This window comes from Triticum urartu, chromosome 5A, assembly GCF_056163025.1.
Source record: "Triticum urartu cultivar PI428250 chromosome 5A, HENAU_Tu73, whole genome shotgun sequence".
NCBI classification, from domain to species: Eukaryota; Viridiplantae; Streptophyta; class Magnoliopsida; order Poales; family Poaceae; genus Triticum; species Triticum urartu.
In genome coordinates, this window is record NC_141877.1 from 18217691 (window position 1) to 18239194 (window position 21504).

The 21504-nt window shown below is 45.9% G+C and overlaps 1 protein-coding gene across 1 annotated transcript; it reads left to right on the plus strand.

The window, feature by feature from the left end:
- Positions 1 to 4526: 4526 nt before the first annotated feature.
- LOC147967546 ((E)-beta-caryophyllene synthase-like) lies at positions 4527 to 11761 on the plus strand. Its single transcript, XM_087525329.1, has 7 exons — positions 4527 to 4661; positions 4917 to 5175; positions 5277 to 5649; positions 8097 to 8315; positions 8409 to 8538; positions 10585 to 10830; positions 11456 to 11761. Exons 1-7 carry the CDS (start codon positions 4527 to 4529, stop codon positions 11759 to 11761), a joined length of 1668 nt encoding a protein of 555 aa, XP_087381455.1.
- Positions 11762 to 21504: the final 9743 nt, after the last annotated feature.

Sequence of the window (21504 nt, forward strand, 5' to 3'; positions counted from 1 at the left end):
GATGCCGCCTCCATCTCCACCATGACCCGGTTCCGGTCACTCCAAGCCCGGCCCTCAGCATCGGCTGGGTCTAGGCCCAGGTCCGGGTCGGCCATCTCCTCGCCCCGGTCAATGACGGGGACCGAGTCTTCCGGAACACAACGCCGCCATCAGACACGGCCTCCATCGTCACCAGCGCCAGCGATATCAGCGACATAAGGCATAACATAATAAACAAACAAGAACCAAGAGAACCCGCTCGGCAGCTCACCAAAAATCAACAGAAGAGAACTTACCCGACCACCAGCGGAACGTTCGGGATTGCTGGCGCCGCCTGCAGCGCGCGGCGTCTCCTCTTGGTGGGCGCTTGGTGTCGGCAGCCGGGTCCGCCGTACGCTTCGCAGCCGGCTTCTGGGGCACCACGTCGCCCTTCCCGTGAGATCAGCTTGCTACCGCCGTCCCCCGAGCCAACCCGGCTCCAGTCGCGTCGCTGCCCCCTCTTGACGCCGCTGCGTCATCGACTCGTATCAGCATCCCCACGCCGCCTCACAGCCGGCGTCTCAAGAAATGAAAACTCAGAAGATTACCCACACGGCGTGCCTCGCCGGCGTCGGCGTCGGCCTCCTCCGGGTCCTCGCCCTGGGCCGCCGCCTCCTCCAATCATGCCCGCTCCACCTGCGTCGACGCCCCGGTCATACGGATGCGGGATGGCATTCAATAGAACCTTCCTCGTCGCATCGGGATGAACAAGAAGATGAGCGGTGGCAAAGTACAAAGACCAAGGACGTAGAAGAAGGAGTTCTGCCACTTCTTGGAAGAATCCTCTAGCGGCATCTTGGGGCACTCCCCGTGCGTCCGCATCGTGATGACGGCGGCCCCGTAGGAGGACATCTCCCCGGCCTTTGGGCCCTGCTGGTTCAAGGAGAAGAAGCGCATCCAGAGGTCGATCGTGGGCTCGACCCCCAGGTACCGCTCGCACAGGGTAACAAAGTCAGACAGCTGCAGAATGGCGTTCACGCCAAGATGGTGTGGTATGAGCCCGAAGAACTCCAGGAATGTGCGGAAGAAGTTGCTCGCGAGGAGGCGGAACCCGCGCTTGAAATGCATGTAGAAGACCACGCGCTCGGTCCCCTCCGGCCGCGGCTCCTGCTCGCCCTCCGGCAGGCGCACGGCCACTTCTGTCTCCCTCGGCAGGCGCCTGGTGTCAGGCAGATATGTGATGTACTCCTCGGTGATGGTGGAACCTATCCACGAGCCCGACGGCAATGCCATGGACGGTGCGGGGTGGAGCAGAACAAGGAAAGAGAAGATTGGCGGCGAAGTCTTGCTCAAAGAGCGGCGGAGCATCGCGGTGCGCAGCAGTCGCAAGAGCAAGAAGGAGAAGGAAGAAGAAGGGGAGCGTGAGTGAGAGTGATTTCCGCCGGCCCCTCCTCCCAATTTATAAGCCATGGTGGGAACGTGGGGAAGTGGGATCGTTTGCGCCCGCCCCTCCCACTTCCCCGCAACAACTACGCACGTACCACGCGCAATAACTGACTCGAGAATGGCAACCGACCCGCGGACGCCGCAATAAATCCACGTGTGTGGGCCGAGGGCGCGCAGTCACGGGACCCAACTCGTCGTCGCGTCCCGTCACGCGTGTGGCCTGTCAGGTCCCTTCGGCTCTCGAGCGCCACGTGGTGCCCGCACCGAGCCCAAGAGATTGTTTCAAGATTCGGCGGACTCCTCAGTTTCCCGCCCACACCGGGATGCCGTGATCCGGCTTCCGGAAGATGGCACACAGTGGGTGTTGCCGGACCCGGAGGTTGCAAGATTTACCAACAGCCGCGTCCTCAAGGGGGAAACTGCGAAGGCCCTCCTACTTGAAGCCGGCGGACCTTCATAGCTTCGGGGACTACTGTCGGGGGGATGGACCCCGGGCAGGCAACGGAATCCGGATCCTTTTCAAAAACACCGGGGCCAGCATCGCCCCTCTAGCCGCCTCACGCTTGGCCAGGTTCCTCAACCCAACCAAGTCCCTCAACTCGGCCAAACGCTTTGACCCAACCAAGACGGCTACCCGGCCTTGCCGGAAGGCGCAAGCCGGTTGAACCTACGAACCAAGACTTCTTCAGCAAGCCAGCTCTCCCGTGGCGTGTTCCTCAACCCGGCCATGGGTCAGCTCCTGTCCCATCCAAGGTATGATGGGACAGGTCTCCACTAAAGGGATGAGCGTGGAAACAGTGACCCACCAACTCCTCTGACCGGTGAAGGCATGGCAACAGTGCCCCACCTGCACGCTAACCATGGCCGTCGTGGCTACAGCGCGCCCATCGTCACTGCTGACGCCGGCAGATGGCGACCTGGCGGTGCACCATTGTAGCGGACTCGACCTGGCCACTCCGTGATGATCGACAAGACAAAGAAAAGTGCGTGCTGGCACACGGGGCCCGCGCCCGGATAACCTAGCGAGCCCTGACACCCGGCGGGTCCCAGCACCGGCTTCCCAGACGATGACAACCCAGCCCCATGGCTTTGTAACATTACCATTGTACCCTTGGGGGGTTGACCTATAAAACCCCCCAGGAGCCCTCATGCAGACGGGCGATCCGATCGGTAGAACGCAGACACCCACACAAGGAGAAGGAACATCTTAAGCCCTGGCATGCATTCCTTCTTCTTCCAAACAGCTCTAGAAGCAACTTTGTACTGCTTCATATAAACCACACTCGGCAGGACTAGGGGTGGTATCTCTCCGGAGAGCCCCGAACCTGGGTATGTCTTGCGTCCCTCGCTCGCTCATGCCAACCTCGTCTCTCGAGCCCACCGGTGCCCTCGAGCCTCCTCCCTTCTTTAGCCATACTTTGGCATCTGCCGTGCGCCCACCACGACAGTGTGGAACTTGAAGAATTTTTTCTTCATAGTTCTATTCACACATCATGCAAACATCATACATGGAAATAGATTTCTTAGAATTTTCAAACCACATATATCCATATAAGGCTAATCATAGCTGGGAGTAACTTTCATAGTGAGTAGTAACATATTTGTAGTATCGTGCAAACCTTCATTTATTAAGATGTAGATTCATATTGCATTGGGGTTCGTTATGTTAAGGTAGCGTGTTATGTTACCACAAGCATCTCTCTACTCTTAAGTACTTGCTACATAAGCAAATTTACCTTCGGATGTGCTCATGCAGTGCATATAATGCGTTCTGGGCTGTGGGCCAACAGTTGATTATCCAATAGAAGTCTTGTTGATATATACTAAATTGGTCTGGATGGGAAGGACGTAGATTAAATCGCAAAAGAAATAAAGAAGTTATGTGTCGAGTAAAAAAGAAACTAGGGAGTACCTCACCAGCCAGTTCTCTTTAGATCGCACACACGTGTGTGTACATGTTTACGTCGTACACAATTGAATCTCAACCACATCTATAATTCATAATACCTAAATAGTTGATCCCCACTACTTCTAATTCTTTCAACATGCGAGTCATCCACCTCACCAAGTGTGTCACGTCAGCATCCACTAACAATATTTTTCAGCCCATGCAAACCTTATTCAATTATCACTAATTCTCTCAACATGCAAGCATCCAACTTCAGCCCATGCAAACCATAACAATATGTTTATTTTTGTCACTGGACATATGTAGTAGATTAGACAATTATTTAATTTATTTACTTCCTAAAGGTTGTGAAATGCCCTGATTTAGACAGAATGCAAGTACGGAATATTTATATGTTCAAATTATTAGCTTATGATTTAGATCTTTTCCTTCATATATAAGTCATTTGTAATTAATTTTTATATTCATGCAGCAACTCGCGGGGAAGGTTTATTATATTAGAGATCCAACGGCCATGGAATTTTGGAACATGGTTCCACACGCATCCACTATGACTAGTAAAATAAGAAAAATGCTGTAAAAACCAAAAAAATGTGTTTTCGTGTGTTTAAAGTAATATGAAGGTTTGATTTTGTTTCTTCGTTAAGAATATCATGGTTACATGTCATTTCTTCGTGAAACTTCACAAGTTCACATGTGAATAGACACTCGATCAAGTTTTATAACCTTAAATTTTATAATTGTTTGATTCTTTTGCTATTTTTTATCTTATTGGGTGCATGAAATCATGTTCACCATTGTGTTTTTTAGATCCAACCATCTAATTTTTTTAGATGATGTGACTTTACATGGTGTCTCTCTGAGTGCCTCCAGTTACTAATATAGAATCTTTTCGGGTGGCCCTGCCGAAAGGGAACAACGTACTATGAAAGAGACACATGTCTTAGAATTTTCAAACCTCTACATAACTTCTCGAATAAAAAACTTTAATTAATGGGCACATTTGTGCCACAATACTGAAAGTGACAGTTACAATATCACGTGAATTTTCCATTCAGTGTTCCTGTGTGTCTCCAGTATTATACACGTGTACCGTTTAGGGGCCTCTCCTGTTCTAATTCTTATATAAAGCCAACCAGTTCACAAGGCATGCATCACCAACCTTAACATTATCAGAGAGAAGTGATCAGCTGAGCTCGAACGTTCTCCGGCAATGGCAGCCTCCGTGGAGAGTCACCGTCGCCCACACCCGCCTGCGATGAACGACAACCAGCGCAGCCACGGGTTTCACCACCCCACCGTATGGGGGGACTTCTTCCTTGGTTTCAGGCCATTCTCTCCGGCGCAGGTGAACTAAATTTAATCAGCACACTCCAGTGTTGTACCTTCTTGTTGGAGCTAGGTTGATGAACTAGTAGTACTTCCGTTGCACAACTCTTTATAGATGTCGTTTTACAGAATGTAGAAGTTAACTTAAGGTTTAGCGGATAATATAACGCACATCATGAAGTATGTTTTTGTTGAAACATATTTTCATGCAAAATGGACTGTTGAAGCATAACCTCGTACACCAAGTGAGTACTAATGTTACATGCTCTTGCAGTGTATTTCCATGAAAAACAAGGCTGAAGTAATAAAAGAAGAGCTGAGGGCGACAATAGTAGATTCGGGTTCTGTTGATCTGCCTCAGAAGCTTGAGCTTGTCGATACTTTACAGCGGCTTGGTTTGGACTACCACTATGGGACGGAGATCAATGATTTGTTGTGTGGGATTCATGATGCCGGCGATGAAGCCCACGATCTTCACACGGCGGCCCTTCGATTTTATTTGCTCAGGAAACAGGGATTGAATGTTTCACCAGGTATAACGAACATAATTAGAATATCAAAGACGTGGGTAGGTGAGGTTTTCTAGAATTATTTGTCCTAATAGAACCATGTACTATACATGACAATGCCACAGATGTATTCCTAAAGTTCATAGATGACGAAGGAAAGATTACGTGCAACGACACAAGAAGCCTCTTGGGCGTGTACAACGCTGCCCATGTTCGAACCCATGGTGAAGAAACACTCAGCAGCGCGATGGCTTACGCAAAAGACCATCTCGAGCGTGCCGTGGAGCAACAGACAATTCCACCATCAATATTGCTCGATCAGGTGCGGCGCGCGCTGGAAACACCTCTTTTCAGGAGGCCTCGAAGAGTTGAAGCGCGACACTTCATCTCAGTTTATGAGAGAATGAGTACAAGGAATGAGGCCATTTTGGAGCTTGCAAAGCTGGACTTCAGTATTCTGCAAGCCCTGTACTGTGAGGAGCTGAGGGCTCTTACTCTGTAAGTGACTCTCTATGACGAAATCTGCTAGTATATAACACTGGACATGGTGTCTCGCTGAGTAGGCCGAAAGCACCGGCCGCAGGCACCAAAGCTGGATCCCTTGTGCGGAGTAAGGGCGCCTCACACCCAGCAGCGAGTGCTGCACAAGGAACCTCCAAGGCAGCTACGTGTGGTGGCCTAGCCACAAGACAAGGCTCCCATGGTGGGCTACAAACAAGTCTAGCAGGAGGGCTTGGTGGCTCACGTGGTGAGCTAGGGCCATCTACACCTAGTGACGTTGCAAGTGATCCAGGAGATATGCAAGGTTCTTTACCAGCACATGTACGTACAGTTTTGCCATGCTTGGCCACTATAATGCAAGAAGATGGGAACGGCAATGTAACATCTGTACCCGGGGATGAAAGTCTAGCTTTGCCAAAAGCAATGTGCGAAGCAAACGGTGAGGAGTTACTCCTGAAGGTACAAGGAGCCATGCAAATAATGTCGTCTCCGAAGGCACAAGAGACGAGGACAACGCCACCTACACCTGTACTGCTACAACCGGTGTTACACCCATATTTGGAGAAGACTCTTCGGACGATTGACCCGGCAAAAGTGAAAGGGAGTGGGCAACGGTGTCTAGCAAGTGCCGAGGACTCGGCAGAATTTGTGGACGCAAATACGAAAGAGTGTTGGCGTCATGCTATGAAAGAAGAGTTGGGGTCGATCCATGACAATAATTCGTGGGAGCTTGTGGATCTTCCCAACAATGAAAAGACTATAGAGCTTAAGTGGGAATTCAAGGTCAAGAACGATGTTGAAGGGTGGATGAAGCACAAGGCGCGGTTTGTAGCCAAAGAGTACGTGCAAGAAGAGGGTGTGGACTTCGAAGAAGTATTTGTTCCCATTGCAAAGATGGAGTCGGTGAGATTACTCATCGCTCTCGCGGCTCAGGAATCATGAAAAGTACATCACATGGATGCAAACTCTATGGTTTTGAACGGCGAGATAGGAGATGTGTATGTTAATCAACCACCGGATTTCATCAAAGAGGAAGAAGAGCACAACGTACTGAAATTACACAAAATCTTGTATGGACTATGGCAAGGACCTCGGGAGTGGAACATCAAACTTGATCGGACATTGATTTCTCTTGGATTTGAGAAAGCCCCACTAGAGCATGCAATGTACAAGAGAGGTGAAGGAAGGGATCGTCTACTAGTTGGCATCTACGTCGACGACCTATTAATTACCGGAGCAGATGAAGAGGTGATTGCAAAGTTCAAGCTACAGATGAAAGAGTTTTTCAAGATAGATGATCTAGGTCTTTTGAGCTACTACCCCGGGATAGAGGTACATCAAAAGACGGAGGGGTCACACTATGCGAGGAGGCATGCGCAAGGAAGATACTTAAAAACTGTGCTATGAAATATTGCAATCCAATTGACGCTCCGACGAAACCTCGTCTTGAGCTGAACAAGAAGAGTAAAGCACCCGTAGTTAATGCAATAGAGTATATTGCAGCTGCCACTGCGGCGTGTGAAGGTGTGTGGCTAGAGCGGCTACACGGTGATCTCATGGATCGAGATCTGGAACAAGTGGTGCTTAATGTTGATAGCAAGTCTGAAAGTTTTCTGCGCGAAGATCCAGTGCGGCATGATAGAAGCAAGCACACTGATACGGTGTATCACTACATAAAGGACTGCATGGAAGAAGCTAAGATGAAGGTCAACTACGTTTGCACCGATGATCAGATGGCAGACATCCTAACCAAGGCTTTGGATCGAGAGAAGCTCTTGGAGATGCGAAGAAGGCTCGGCGTCGGAGCTGTGACGTAACGACCTCGTGTTTAGGGGGTGATTGTTGGAAGTAAACCCGACATACCCTCCCAGCTGGCGGTGTTTGGGTCGTGTACGAGCATGTATCCGATTAGTATTTGAGTCAGAGTTAGTCTAGGAGTAGTATTACTCTAGATAGCTTAGCTTTCGTACTATATATATGTACGTACCCCTAGGCTTGTAATACCACCGTGACATCAATAAAGCAAAACACCAGGCTCGAGACGGGCCTGTGGCAATCATCCAAATACTTGTGTGCGTGCGTTTGTTTCCGGCCGGCTGGCCGCCGTGCACGTACGTGTGATTTTGGTGTTGCCTACGGAAAGATTGATCAGGAGCAGACTAGCTAGTACAAGCTAGCTTTGCACTACGGTGTGTATCGACGTAAAGCACTTCGTCGAGATTGTCAGCAAGGTTTGTTCGTCATCGTCGTTCGTCGTCGGTCGTATTACCATCGTCAGAAGTACTCGACATCGGGACTGGGCCAACAATATAGGCAAAATTTCACCTTCTGTCCCTCGGTGCAATTTGTTTCGTCACTAAACTCTAAGTCCAGACACAACCCTTGAAATGGATTTCATATGATCCCTCGTACCATTACAATACAAGTTCTTGGTTCATTTGCAGGTGGTGGGAAGGACTGCAACTACAAGACCACTTGAGCTTCGCACGAGACAGGATGGTGGAGATGCACTTTTGGATGCTTGGAGTTTTATTTGAGCCACAATATTCATACGGACGAATAGTGCTCACAAAGTTCTTTACATTTATATCGATATTCGATGACATTTACGACAGCTACAGCACCTTAGAAGAAAGCAGGCTCCTCACCATGGCAATGGAAAGGTCTCTATATATCTATGTTGGCTTGGGTGGTTTTAACAACCCATTAATGTGTTGCTTGATACTAATTCTAGAACAACTCTCTATTGTTTTTAGGTGGGATGAACAAGCCGCTGAACACCTCCCAGGTTACACGAAGTTTTTCTACAGAAAAGTACTCGCGACCATGAAGGTCATTGAAAAAGATTTGGATAGTCAAGGAAACAAGCATGCAGACTATGAACATGTTTAACTAAAGAAATATAAATCATTAAATACTTGCATATGATCATTATGGATGGAACGCAACTAGCACTATGACGTGAAGCCCCTGATCGCATTCTGGAATATTGATGTAGAGCCACTTGCATGCGTGTACAAATAGGTAAAAGTGATGAAATCATCAAGACTCTTGATAAATTTAAAATTTAAAATATTTTGACTCATAAATAGTGTACTAGATGTATGGTTCATCTTAACTGATGGCTTTGTTTCACAAGACATACAAAACTAATATCATAATATTTGTTGTCTTAAAAGTTATCATCTATACTTATGAAGAGCATGTTTTATTAATGTTCAACAACAACAAAGCCTTTAGTCCCAAACAAGTTGGGGTAGGCTAGAGATGAAACCCATAAGATCTCGCAACCAACTCATGGCTCTGGCACATGGGTAGCAAGCTTTCACGCACCCCTATCCGTAGCTAGCTCTCTGGTGATACTCCAATCGTCTTTTAGGTCTCTCTTAACGGACTTCTCCCATGTCAAATTCGGTCTACCCCGCCCTCTCTTGACATTCTCCGCATGCTTTAGCCGTCCGCTATGCACTGGAGCTTCCGAAGGCCCGCGATGAATATGCCCAAACCATCCCAGACAATGTTGGACAAGCTTCACTTCAATTGGTGCTACCACAACTCTATCTCGCATATCATCATTCCGGACTCGATCCTTTCTCGTGTGGCCACACATCCATCTCAACATACGCATCTCCAACACACCTAACTGTTGAACATGTCGCCTTTTAGTCGGCCAACACTCAGCGCCATACAACATTGCGGGTGGATCCGCCGTCCTGTAGAACTTGTCTTTTAGCTTTTGTGGCACTCTTTTATCACAGAGAATGCCAGAAGCTTGGCGCCACTTCATCCATCCGACTTTGATTCAATGGTTCACATCTTCATCAATACCCCCATCCTCCTGCAGCATTGACCCCAAATATCGAAAGGTGTACTTCTGAGGTACCACCTGGCCATCAAGGCTAACCTCCTCCTCCTCACACCTAGTAGTACTGAAACGGCACATCATGTACTCGGTTTTAGTTCTACTAAGCCTAAACCCTTTCGATTCCAAGGTTTGTCTCCATAACTCTAACTTCCTATTTACCCCTGTCTGACTATCATCAACTAGCACCACATCATTCGCAAAGAGCATACACCATGGGATATCTCCTTGTATATCCCTTGTGACCTCATCCATCACTAATGCAAAAAGATAAGGGCTCAAAGCTGACCCCTGATGCAGTCCTATCTTAATCGGGAAGTCATCAGTGTCGACATCACTTGTTCGAACACTTGTCACAACATTATCGTACATGTCCTTGATGAGGGCAATGTACTTTGATGGGACTTTGTGTTTCTCCAAGGCCCACCACATGACATTCCGCGGTATCTTATCGTAGGCCTTCTCCAAGTCATTGAACACCATATGCAAGTCGTTCTTTTGCTCCCTATATCTCTCCATAAGTTGTCGTACCAAGAAAATGGCTTCCATGGTCGACCTCCCAGGCATGAAACCAAACTGATTTTTGGTCACGCTTGTCATTATTCTTAAGCGGTGCTCAATGACTCTCTTCCATAGCTTCATTGTATGTCTCATCAGCTTAGTTCCACGGTAATTAGTACAACTCTGAACACCCCCCTTGTTCTTGAAGATTGGTACTAATATACTCCGTCTCCATTCTTCTGGCATCTTGTTTGCCTGAAAAATGAGGTTGAAAAGCTTGGTTAGCCATACTATCGCTATGTCCCCGAAACCTTTCCACACCTCAATGGGGATACAATCAGGGCCCATCGCCTTGCCTTCTTTCATCCTTTTTAACGCCTCCTTGACCTCAGACTCCTGAATTCGCCACACAAAACGTATGCTGGTCCCATCAAAGGAGTCGTCCAGTTCAATGTTTTATTAATGTTCGCTCGTAAAAAAAATCTGCTACGCTTAAGAAATATGTGTATGCATGTATGTTGACAATCAACTTCCCCATGGAAAATAAATATATAATTGTGCCTGTGCAGCTAATCGATGCTACAAAATGCTACTACAACGAGGCGAAATGGTGTGAGGAAAGCGACACACCAGTTACTATTGAGGAGCACCTGCGGATCTCGGTGCCTAGCTGTTGCTGCATGCATGTTGCATGCCTTGCCTTCACTGTCATAGGAGCGGGCAGAGACGCCATCGAGTGGGGCATGACCTATCCCAAAATCATGCGAGCTTCCTGCACCATCGGCCGCGTCATCAATGATGTGGCTTCACACGAGGTTACACACTTACAGCTGAAAATATATGCCATGTTTTATTTTATTTGCTTTTTTCAGTTCATGGATAAGTTTGGGATCCTTTTAGTTTTGTAGCTTGTTGCTTTTGTTTGGTGGTGAATATTATGCAAAAGCATAATAAATCCTAGTTGTGTGCATCATGATATCTATGCCAATTAAAAGCCAATTAAGTAAACTGATGTAATCCCTCCATTCTGAAATACCCTTTCTGTAAATTAATACATGGCGTTTTAGAGATTTGTGTATCTAAGACTCTAAAAATGAACATAGATATATTGCTGTAAATTATAAACTTACTGAACTTCAAAATGTTTTAAATGGTAAATCCCACGATATTATTGTAGTTAACAATCTCAAATAAGACAGTCCCCTCAGAGAAGTTTGGGAAAATATTTTCTAGAACACCATCTAATTTGGAATGGGGATAATAGTTAACTGGTCATACAAACCACTTGCCATACAATATAGGTAAACTAATAGAAAAGTTATTTAACTAGAAAAGGACACCCTGGTAACTGCATCATTTGATGCATTGCTGCACATAGCCGTATTAATAGAACGGGTGATCACTTTGTTAACATGACCCTCTTTTTCCCTCGTAAATCAGCGAGAACAAGAACAGTGCTCTGGCGAAAGGTCTGTGATGTCAACGGTGGAAGCATGCATGGAGGAGAACAACTACATTGCGAAGGAAGATGCATACAAAAAGCTCAGGGAGCTCATAGAGGAGTCATGGATGGACATCATTGAGGAGGTCCTCAGGCCATCCGCCGTGCGGCCCACAGCGCCGCTCCTCGAGGCAGTGGTGAATTCGACATGGATGTTGGACTTCTTGTACAAGGATCAAGACACGTACACCGATCCACGAGGTCTCAAAGTGGTAGTAGATTCTATATATGTAAATCCTATATAGAGAAAAGTATTCAAATTTCTATATGCAAATAATCATGCTATGAGAAACCATAAAACTCACCGCTCATGTATCATCCAATGTATCTACGAGAAAACTATGAGAAAAGAATCTACTATGCGCAAGCCGAATGATAATCAAGTCTTTCAATCAGCTGGTTTAGCAAGTAGTATCTAGACTAAACATGCATCACACCGTCCACTACTTTACACCTGGATCTGGAGAATCTGGTGCCTGGCAGCAAGCAACATATAGGAGCTGCTCTCCTAGCCTCGTCGAGCCAGTCGGTACCTACCAAGCAAGGGATGGGAAGCAGAAATTGTGCATTGTACCAGGACAATCGTTTGTAGCACCTTAGTGTTGAACATTTCCTGAGCCACTTGACCAATTCTCGGTGCTTTACCTTTTATGGTGTCATGACATACTCTTCGACACGTATGTTATCAAATGGTTATCCCTAGGAGTTAGTTGGTTGACCGAGAAAAAGCAACATTTACCTTGTTTGAGTCACCTTCACACAGTACTAGAAATTTCATTATCCACCGATGGTACAACCTCTGCCTCTGTCCACCAACATACTTGTCAGCTTTATCACTATTGGCGAAGAGATGCGAGGTAGCACGATGCTGCAATCCAGCCAACCACTTCCCACAAGATTTTTCTAACGTGGCATTTTTCAACTCTTTAATATGTTCGATTTTTTTCGTGGCAACTCAAGCTATTTCTTTTGAGTCCACAGTGAAACTAGCGGCTGCGATGAAACATCTAAGATTTATTTAAATTGTTTGTATATGCTAAATTTAACTATACTTGGTCTACAATGAATGATTTTGATATAATATTTACTTTATTCTAAATGTTAAAAACATATTAAAAATATCGGTAATTTAAAATCTTTTTTTGCAAGATAAATACTAGACAATTATTCTTGCAAAGCTTAATCCATGCACTTATTACATGTGATAGTGATCAAAGTTAAACATTGACACTGAGGTGCATCCAGACTTTGAACATCCATTTAGCCTGATCAAAGTGCGTACGGCTATCCCTTTATTTAGTGAAAGAATTATTGCATTTCATTGTGTTTCACACACGAATTTTCAAGTCCAAACAAGCAGGTTCATTTACGCTTGACCAGTCAAATAGTCAATAGATACCTACTGCTAAGGACTACTAGTAGAATGATGGTAGTGTGTCGTAGTCGGTGTTAAATAAAATACGCGCCTGCTGCTCACACCGATTATAGCAAATGCATTTTAGGTATATACTTCCGTTTTCTAGACAATCAATTCTGTGGATGCATTCGCTTGGTGAGGCCGGAAAACAGAAGTACCACATGGTCAAGTCGAGTGAAATTTGTATGCCAAAGGACCAAGTGGATTTGGCGCATTGTTCAAGGAGATGGGGGCCTGTGGTTGGATTTTATCAAAGCTAAATACCTAAGGGGACAATCCTTCACTATATGCTCTCAGGCTCGCGGTTCCCAATTTTGGCAGGCAATTCAATCTCTGAAACCATGTTTTCGGCTCGGCGTTGTGACGAGAAGGAATGTTTGCCTGATGACCAAGTGGATTTGGCGCATTGTTCAAGGAGATGGGGGCCTGTGGTTGGATTTTATCAAAGCTAAATACCTAAGGGGACAATCCTTCACTATATGCTCTCAGGCTCGCGGCTCCCAATTTTGGCAGGCAATTCAATCTCTGAAACCATGTTTTCGGCTCGGCATTGTGACAGAGATCGGGAGGGTGTCCGACACCATGTTTTGGCTGGACCATTGGGTTGGGCCCCATCCGCATAGGCAATAATTCCCAGCTCTGTTCACAATCTGCAACCAACCCACAATTTCTGTTGCCGTGGTCGTCACTGGCATTATTGCATTGACGTTTTGGCAGCGCATTGACGTTTCGGAGAACCTTCGGTCCCGTCGAGGCTGACGAGTGGCATGAGCTCACGGGCATTATTGCAGAGACGGAAGTGTCGGAGCAGACCGACGTCACATCCTGGCAGCTTGACCCCTCGGGGCTTTTTTCCTCTAAATCCTTGTATGACCGATTGGCAGCAGGACAGGGGCCAGAAGAGCTCACCGAGATATGGAAGACTAAGCTACCGCCAAAGATCAAAATCTTCCTGTGGCAACTGGTCAGGGGCAGACTTCCTTCTGGTGACCAAGTTCTAAAACAGAATGGGCCGGGGACCGGCACCTGCCCACTGTGTAATGTCGACGAGGACCTCAACCACATTTTCTTCTATTGTGTATCAGCCCAGTTCCTATGGAGCTGCTTTCGGGAGATGTGGGGGAATGGATGGTGCCAACGGCGGAGCTTAGTGTGTTGCTGGGGGGGGGGGGGGGGGGGGGGGGGGGGGGGGGGGGCTGTGGCCCCCCCATGATTGGCGCATGCAAGCTTAGTTTTTTGAGAGAAAGAGCTTACATATGGAAATTTTGTGTGTTTGCCCCCCCCCCCCCCACTAGTTCATATATTCTGTCCCCCCCCCCCCCCCTCCCAAAGGACTTGGTCAAGCTCCGCCACTGGATGGTGCCCTACTAACTTCCCCGAGTTTTTTTCAATTGTTAGAGGGAAGCTCGGGTCAGGCTCACAGATTGACATGGGTCAATTTTGGACCGATGGCTTGGTCGTTGTGGTGCATTAGGAATAAACTAGTGATTGAGCGCATAATTCCTAATAGACCCACTGACGCTATATATAAATTGTGTTATCCAAGCAGCAGGATAGGTCGGCGCTGGACCAACTCATCCGGAGGTTCAAGGCATTGGCGGCTCGTCTACTGATGATCACCTATCCTCCTTGATATTTTTTTAGAAAAGGAGGAGGACCGCCGGCCTCTGCATCTGGGCGATGCATACGGCCATACCTACCCTCCTTGATGCTGTATCTTTTCTTTTGTTTGAGAATATATGTTGTTGTGCTTGCAGCCTAGACTTGTTTCTCCAGTTCTCCTCTCTTGTTCTCCCCTGTATGTCTTTGTGGACCTGTGTTCAGACGGTTCATTGTATGGTTGGTGCTTTATCTATAAAGCGGGGCATGAAGCCTTTTTCGATAATTCGGCTTGCTGGAACCCGGTTGAGCCAGATCCGATGACCCTAGAACTGTTCCTTGATGTTCCAACATATTTCAAGAGCTCATTGGCATGAACTTGAGATCCGCCACGAGGTATTCATCAGTTCATGGCATCAGGCCTAGGGAAGAGACGCTGGGGAAGGAGATTGTAGTAGGCGGAGATGCTTTAAAGGAAGAGGAGTAGGTCAAATATTTTATGCGATTAGGTTCCTTCTTCCATGGTGGCCATCCACATATGCATCTCTTCTCCTCATAGACTTTCGGAGACTTTCTGCAGATGACACTAATCATGGGCATGGGGATGGTTAAAAGTAACATGTACCTTGTTTGAGTCACCTTCAGACAATACTTGAAATTTTGTTATCCACCGATGGTACAACCTCGGCCTCTGTCCACCAACATACTTGTCAGCTTTATCACTATTGGCCAAGAGATGCGAGGTAGCACGATGCTCCAATCCAGCCAACTACTTCCCACCAGATGTTTCTAACGTGGCATTTTTGAACTCTTTAATATGTTCGACTTTTTTTTGTGGCAACACAAGCTATTTCTTTTCAGTCCTCAGCGAAACTAGCGGTTGCATGAAACGTCTAAGATTTATTTAAAAAATTTATACTCCCTCCGTTTTTAAATATAAGTCTTTTTAGACATTTCAAATTGACTACAATATATGGATGTATGTAGACATATTTTAGTGTAGATTCACTCATTTTGCTCCGTATGTAGTCACTTGTTGGAATCTCTAGAAAGACTTATATTTGAGAACGGAGGGAGTATATGCTAAATTTAACTTTACTTGGTGTACAATGAACGATTTTGATATAATATTTTCTTTATTCTAGATGTTAACACATATTAAAAATATTGATAATTTAAAATCTTTTTTTCAAGAAAAATACTACTATTATTCTTGCAAAGCTTAATCCATGCACTTATTACATGTGATAGTGATCAAAGTTAAACATTGACACTGAGGTGCGTCCAGACTTTGAACATCCATTTAGCCTGATCAAAGTGCGTACAGCTATCCCTTTATTTAGTGAAAGAAATATCCCATTTCAATTGTGTTTCACACACGAATTTTCACGTCCAAACAATCAGGTTCATTTGTGCTTGGTGGAGGAAGGGTGAGCAACTGCCATCGTGATAATATATTCGTTTCTCATCCAACAGTAACAGCATCGGGGGTCACTGGATGTATTTACCCGGTTTCTGTCAAGCAATTGATACCAGATTTCTGTCAAGCAATTGATACCAGATTCTAAATTGTTCATGAATGTATGGTGAGAAATACAACTTGTTTATGAATGCATGGTGAGCCATGCCGAGCCGAGACATTGTTTCATGATACGGGTATGTTTCGAGCCAAGGCATACCAAACTTGGTGTTTTGTTTGGAAGTGTGTATGTAAGTTTGATATATGGTTACCTCTACCGTGTGGGTGATGAGGATGCTACCGGAATCATGAGGTACGACAAAAAAATAATTTTCTTACACAACTCTAACAAAGATTCTAGCATCGGAAAAAAAATCATATATAGTAAATTCTACCACCGGAAAGATTCTAGCGCCGCAACAGTTTCACTGTCACACGACGGACGGCTCAGGCTCGGCCACGGCAATGCGTCATGCGCCCAACGGCCGGGCAGGAGACTAGTAAATTCAAGGATGTTAGAATATGTTGTATAGGGATAGAAGTCTGTTTAAATTGTAATCTAATTCTATCTCTTCTTTTGTTTCAACTCTTCCCGATCTTCTCTCTGTAACGATCAACCTAGATCCATCTTCTCCTTCTTGTAAGCCACGGCATACTCTCAATATATAGCAATGCGGCCCGATCAAAGGGTTCTACGCTTCCCATAACAATTCACATGGTAACATAGCCTCTTCCTCATTAGATCGCATCTAGCTACCTTCCTCGACCGAGAATATGTCTACTACCTCCGCCGCCATGACACCTAGCACCATGGGTGCGCTTTCCACCACCTCATCCTCCACCTTTGCATCATCATCCACCACCACCACCACCTCCCTCGGATCGCCAACACAGGAGAAGCTAACAAGGGGGAGCTTCCTTCTCTGGAAGGCCGTCGTGTTGCCGCAGATCAAAGGCGCGCAGATGGAGCACCACCTCGACGAGAAGAGCCCGGCACCGCCGGCCACCCTCACCATCACCAAGGAAGGCAAAGAAGAGCAAGTGGCCAACTTTGCAAGATCCCTCTGGTATGCACAACAGCAACAACTTCAAGGATATTTGATGGGCTCTCTTTCCCGTGACATTCTTGCACAGGTCGCCACGTTACAGACGCCGGCTGAGGTTTGGCGCGCAATCCTCGCCATGTTTGCTGCTCAGAGTCAAGCTCAAGCGATCAACACCCGCATCGAGCTTACCAATCTTCAGAAAGGTAACATGGCCATGGCCGAGTATCTTGCAAGATTAAAAGTCTCACAGATGAAGTTTCCTGTACTGCCGCCGCGCTCTTCGATCCGGAGATTGTATCCAAGATCCACGCCGGTCTGGACATGGAATATAACCCTGTCGTCTCAATGCTTGCTGCTCGGGTGAACCAATCATGGGTCAGGAGCTCTACAACCAGCTTTTGAGCTTGGACGCCCGCCTCAGCCTCCTCCACGGCACCAACCTCCGCCAGTCGTCCGCCAATTCTATCTCCCGTGGTCGCGGCCATGGGCGCGGTCACTAGGGGCAGTACCGCAGTGGCGGGCGCGGGCGTGGCAACACCCAGGGAGATGGCGGCTATAGCAACCCAGGCATCGGCGGCTACAACAACACAAGCAACTACACCAACAAACCAGGAGGCGGCGGCTTCAACAACAACAACAACAACAACAGTCGCCCTTCTTCCTCTCAGGGGCGTCCTCGATGCCAACTCTGCAAAAAGGCAGGCCATGAAGTCATGGACTGCTGGGACCGGTATGATGAAGACTACGTCCTCGATGCACGCGATGTTGCTGCATCTATGCGTGAGCAAGGGGGCGATGGAGTATGGTACGTTGACTCTGGCGCAACGGATCATGTTACTGGTGAACTAGAGCAACTTGCTCTCCGGGAGAAGTACCTTGGCAATGATCAGATTCATACTACGAGTGGTGGAGGTATGGATATTCGACACATTGGTCAAGATTTTACTAACTCCCCTACTCTTAAACGTGATCTAGTCCTAAAAGATGTTCTTCATGTTCCACGAGCCGAGAGAAACCTTGCATCTATGTCTTGTTTAGCCACCGATAATAATGTCTTCTTTGAAACTCACCCTCGTTACTTTTTAATAAAGGATTGGGCAACGATGGAACTCCTTCATCACGGTAGATGCATTGGAGGGCTTTATCCCATCACATCCGGAGCACTCAATCGCAAGCGTCATCAAGTTTATTCTGTCATCAAGCCCTCTTTGGCACGGTGGCATCAAAGATTAGGACATCCGTCATCAATCATAGTCAAACAAGTAGTTAATAAAGGCAATCTTCCATTATCACATAGTCAAATTAGTGAGTCCATTTGTGAAGCTTATCAATGTGCCAAGAGTCATCAACTCCCTTATCCTAAGTCAAACAGTGTGTCTTATGCTCCTTTAGAGCTTATTTTCAGTGACATATGGGGTCATGCTAGAGATTCTTTTGAAAGAAAAAAAATGTGTCAGTTTCATTGATGATTATAGCAAGTTTACTTGGATTTATTTGCTAAAGTACAAATCCGAAGTTTTTTTTCTGTGTTCCAAGAGTTCCAAAAGCTTGTTGAGAGACACTTTGACAGGAAAATTTTGGCAGTCCAAAGTGACTGGGGACGGGAGTATGAGAAGTTCAATTCCTTCTTCCGTAGCATAGGCATTGAACATCATGTATCTTGTCCTCATGCTCACCAGCAAAACGGCTTTGCCGAGCGAAAACATCGCCACATTGTTGAAGTTGGTCTCTCCCTCCTTGCGCATGCCTCGATGCCTCTCAAGTATTGGGATGAAGCATTCATCGCAGCTACCTATCTTATAAATCGTCTTCCTAGTAAGGTCATTGGCAACTCTACTCCATTAGAGCAATTATATCATCAAAAACCTGACTACAACTCTCTCAAAAAATTTGGGTGTGCTTGCTACCCAAATTTACGTCCATACAATCATCATAAGCTTGAGTTTAGGTCTACTCAATGTGTTTTTCTCGGATATAGTAATCTTCACAAAGGGTATAAATGCCTAGAGATTGCAACTGGAAGTATCTATATTTCTCGAGATGTTTTTGATGAATCTTGACGTCGCTTGAAGCTATGTCGGTATTTCCCCAAAGAGGAAGGGATGATGCAGCACAGCGGCGGTAGGTATTTGCCTTAGATGTGAAACCAAGGTTATCGAACCAGTTGGAGAACCAAGCAACACAACATAAACAGCCCCTGCACACCGATAACAAGTCCTCGCAACCCGACGTGTGCCTCAAGATAGGCAAACGGACGTGAGATAAAATCTTAGTAGATTGATAGATCGAATGCCAAATAAAATAAATAAAAATAAATTGTAGCAAGGTATTTTTGTATTTTTGGTTTAATAGATCTGAAAATAAAAGCAAAGGAAAAGTAGATCGCAAAGGCAAATATATGAGAAAGAGACCCGGGGGGGGGGCGTAGGTTTCACTAGTGGCTTCTCTCGAGAAAAATAGAAAAAACGATGGGTGAAAAAATTACCGTTGGGCAATTGATAGAACTTAAAATACTCATGACCATATCCAGGCAATGATCATTATATAGGAATCACGTCCAAGATTAGTAGACCGACTCCTGCCTCCATCTACTACTATTACTCCACACATCGACCGCTATCCAACATGCATCTAGTGTATTAAGTTCATGGATAAACGGAGTAATGCAATAAGAACGATGACATGATGTAGACAAGATCTATCTATGTAGAGATAGACCCCATCGTTTTACCCTTAGTAGCAACGATACATACGTGTCGGTTCCCCTTCTGTCACTGGGATCAAGCACCGTAAGATCAAACCACTACAAAGCACCTCTTCCCATTGCAAGATAAATAGATCAAGTTGGCCAAACAAAACCAAAATATTGGAGAAGAAATACGAGGCTATAAGAAATCATGCATAAAAGAGATCAAAGAAACTCAAATACTTTCATGGATATAAAAAGATAGATCCGATCATAAACTCAAAGTTCATCGATCCCAACAAACACACCGCAACAGAATTACTCCCTCTGTCCGGGTTTATTGGGCCTCTCAACAAACTAACCGCGTCCCATTTTTGTAAGGCCCCTAAACTTTCACAGTAAATTTCTCTCGATTCTCTCTTATGCATGCACGCAGGATTGGTTAGGCAGCCGCATCATTAGCTGCATGCACTATGCAATAACTGCTTGGCTAGTGCAAAACGTGGGCCATCAGCTACATGTCGTAAATTGAGCTACTCTGGTTGGCCATTGGCATTCTCGGGACAATGCATTCTTAGCGTTAAATCACCCACCATTTGTATTAACTTTTTTCCTTGGTACCTGAGTTTCTGCATGCAGGCCCAATAAACCCGGACGGAAGAAGTACATCATATGGATCTCCAAGAGACCATTGTATTGAGAATCAAGAGAGAGAGAGAGAGGGAACCATCTAGCTACTAACTACGGACCCGAAGGTCTACAAAGAACTACTAACGTATCATCGGAGAGGCACCAATGGAGGTGGTGAACCGCATCCGAGATGGTGTCTAGATTGGATCTGGTGGTTCTGGACTCTGCGGCGACTGGATGAATATTTCGTCGACTCCCCTAGGGTTTTGGGAATATTTGGTATTTATAGAGCAAAAAGGCGGCCCGGGGGGCACCCGAGGTGGGCACAACCCACTAGGGCGCACCTGGGCCTCCTGGCGCGCCCTGGTGAGTTGTGCTCTCCTCGGAGCACCCTCCAGGCACAACCAGGGCCCATTATGTTCCTTCTGGTCCAAAAAAATCTCCGTAAAGTTTCGTTGCGTTTGGACTCCGTTTGATATTGATTTCCCGCGATGTAAAAAACATGTAGAAAATAGCAACTTGCACTTGGCACTATGTCAATAGGTTAGTACCAAAAGATGATATAAAAAACTATAAAATGATTATAAAACATCCAAGATTGATAATATAACAGCATGGAACAATAAAAAATTATAGATACGTTGGAGACGTATCAGCATCCCCAATCTTAACTCCTACTCGTCCTCGAGTAGGGATGTTACAAAAACAGAACTTTTGATGTGGAATACTGCCTAACATGTCATATCATATTCTTTCTTTATAGCATGGACATTTGAACTTTTATATTGTTCAAAGCAATAGTCTAGTTTTGATATGATAATTTAAATACTCAAGCATATCAACAAGCAACCATGTCTTTCAAAATATCAATGCTAAAATAAGTTATCCCTAGCCATCATGCTCAACCATTGATCCATTCATGAAACACACTCGCATATTAGCTACACCCAATACTGAAGTACCATCATATTGCCTCCTAGTTGGTGCTTTTATAAGAGAAGGTGGAGACTCAAATTCAAAATAAAAATTGCATAAAGTAAAAGAAAGGCCCTTCGCAGAGGGAGGTAGGGATTTGTAGAGGTGCAAGAGCTCAAAGCGAAAAACTTAGAGACAAAAACATTTTGGGAGGTGTATCCATCCCACCAACGAAA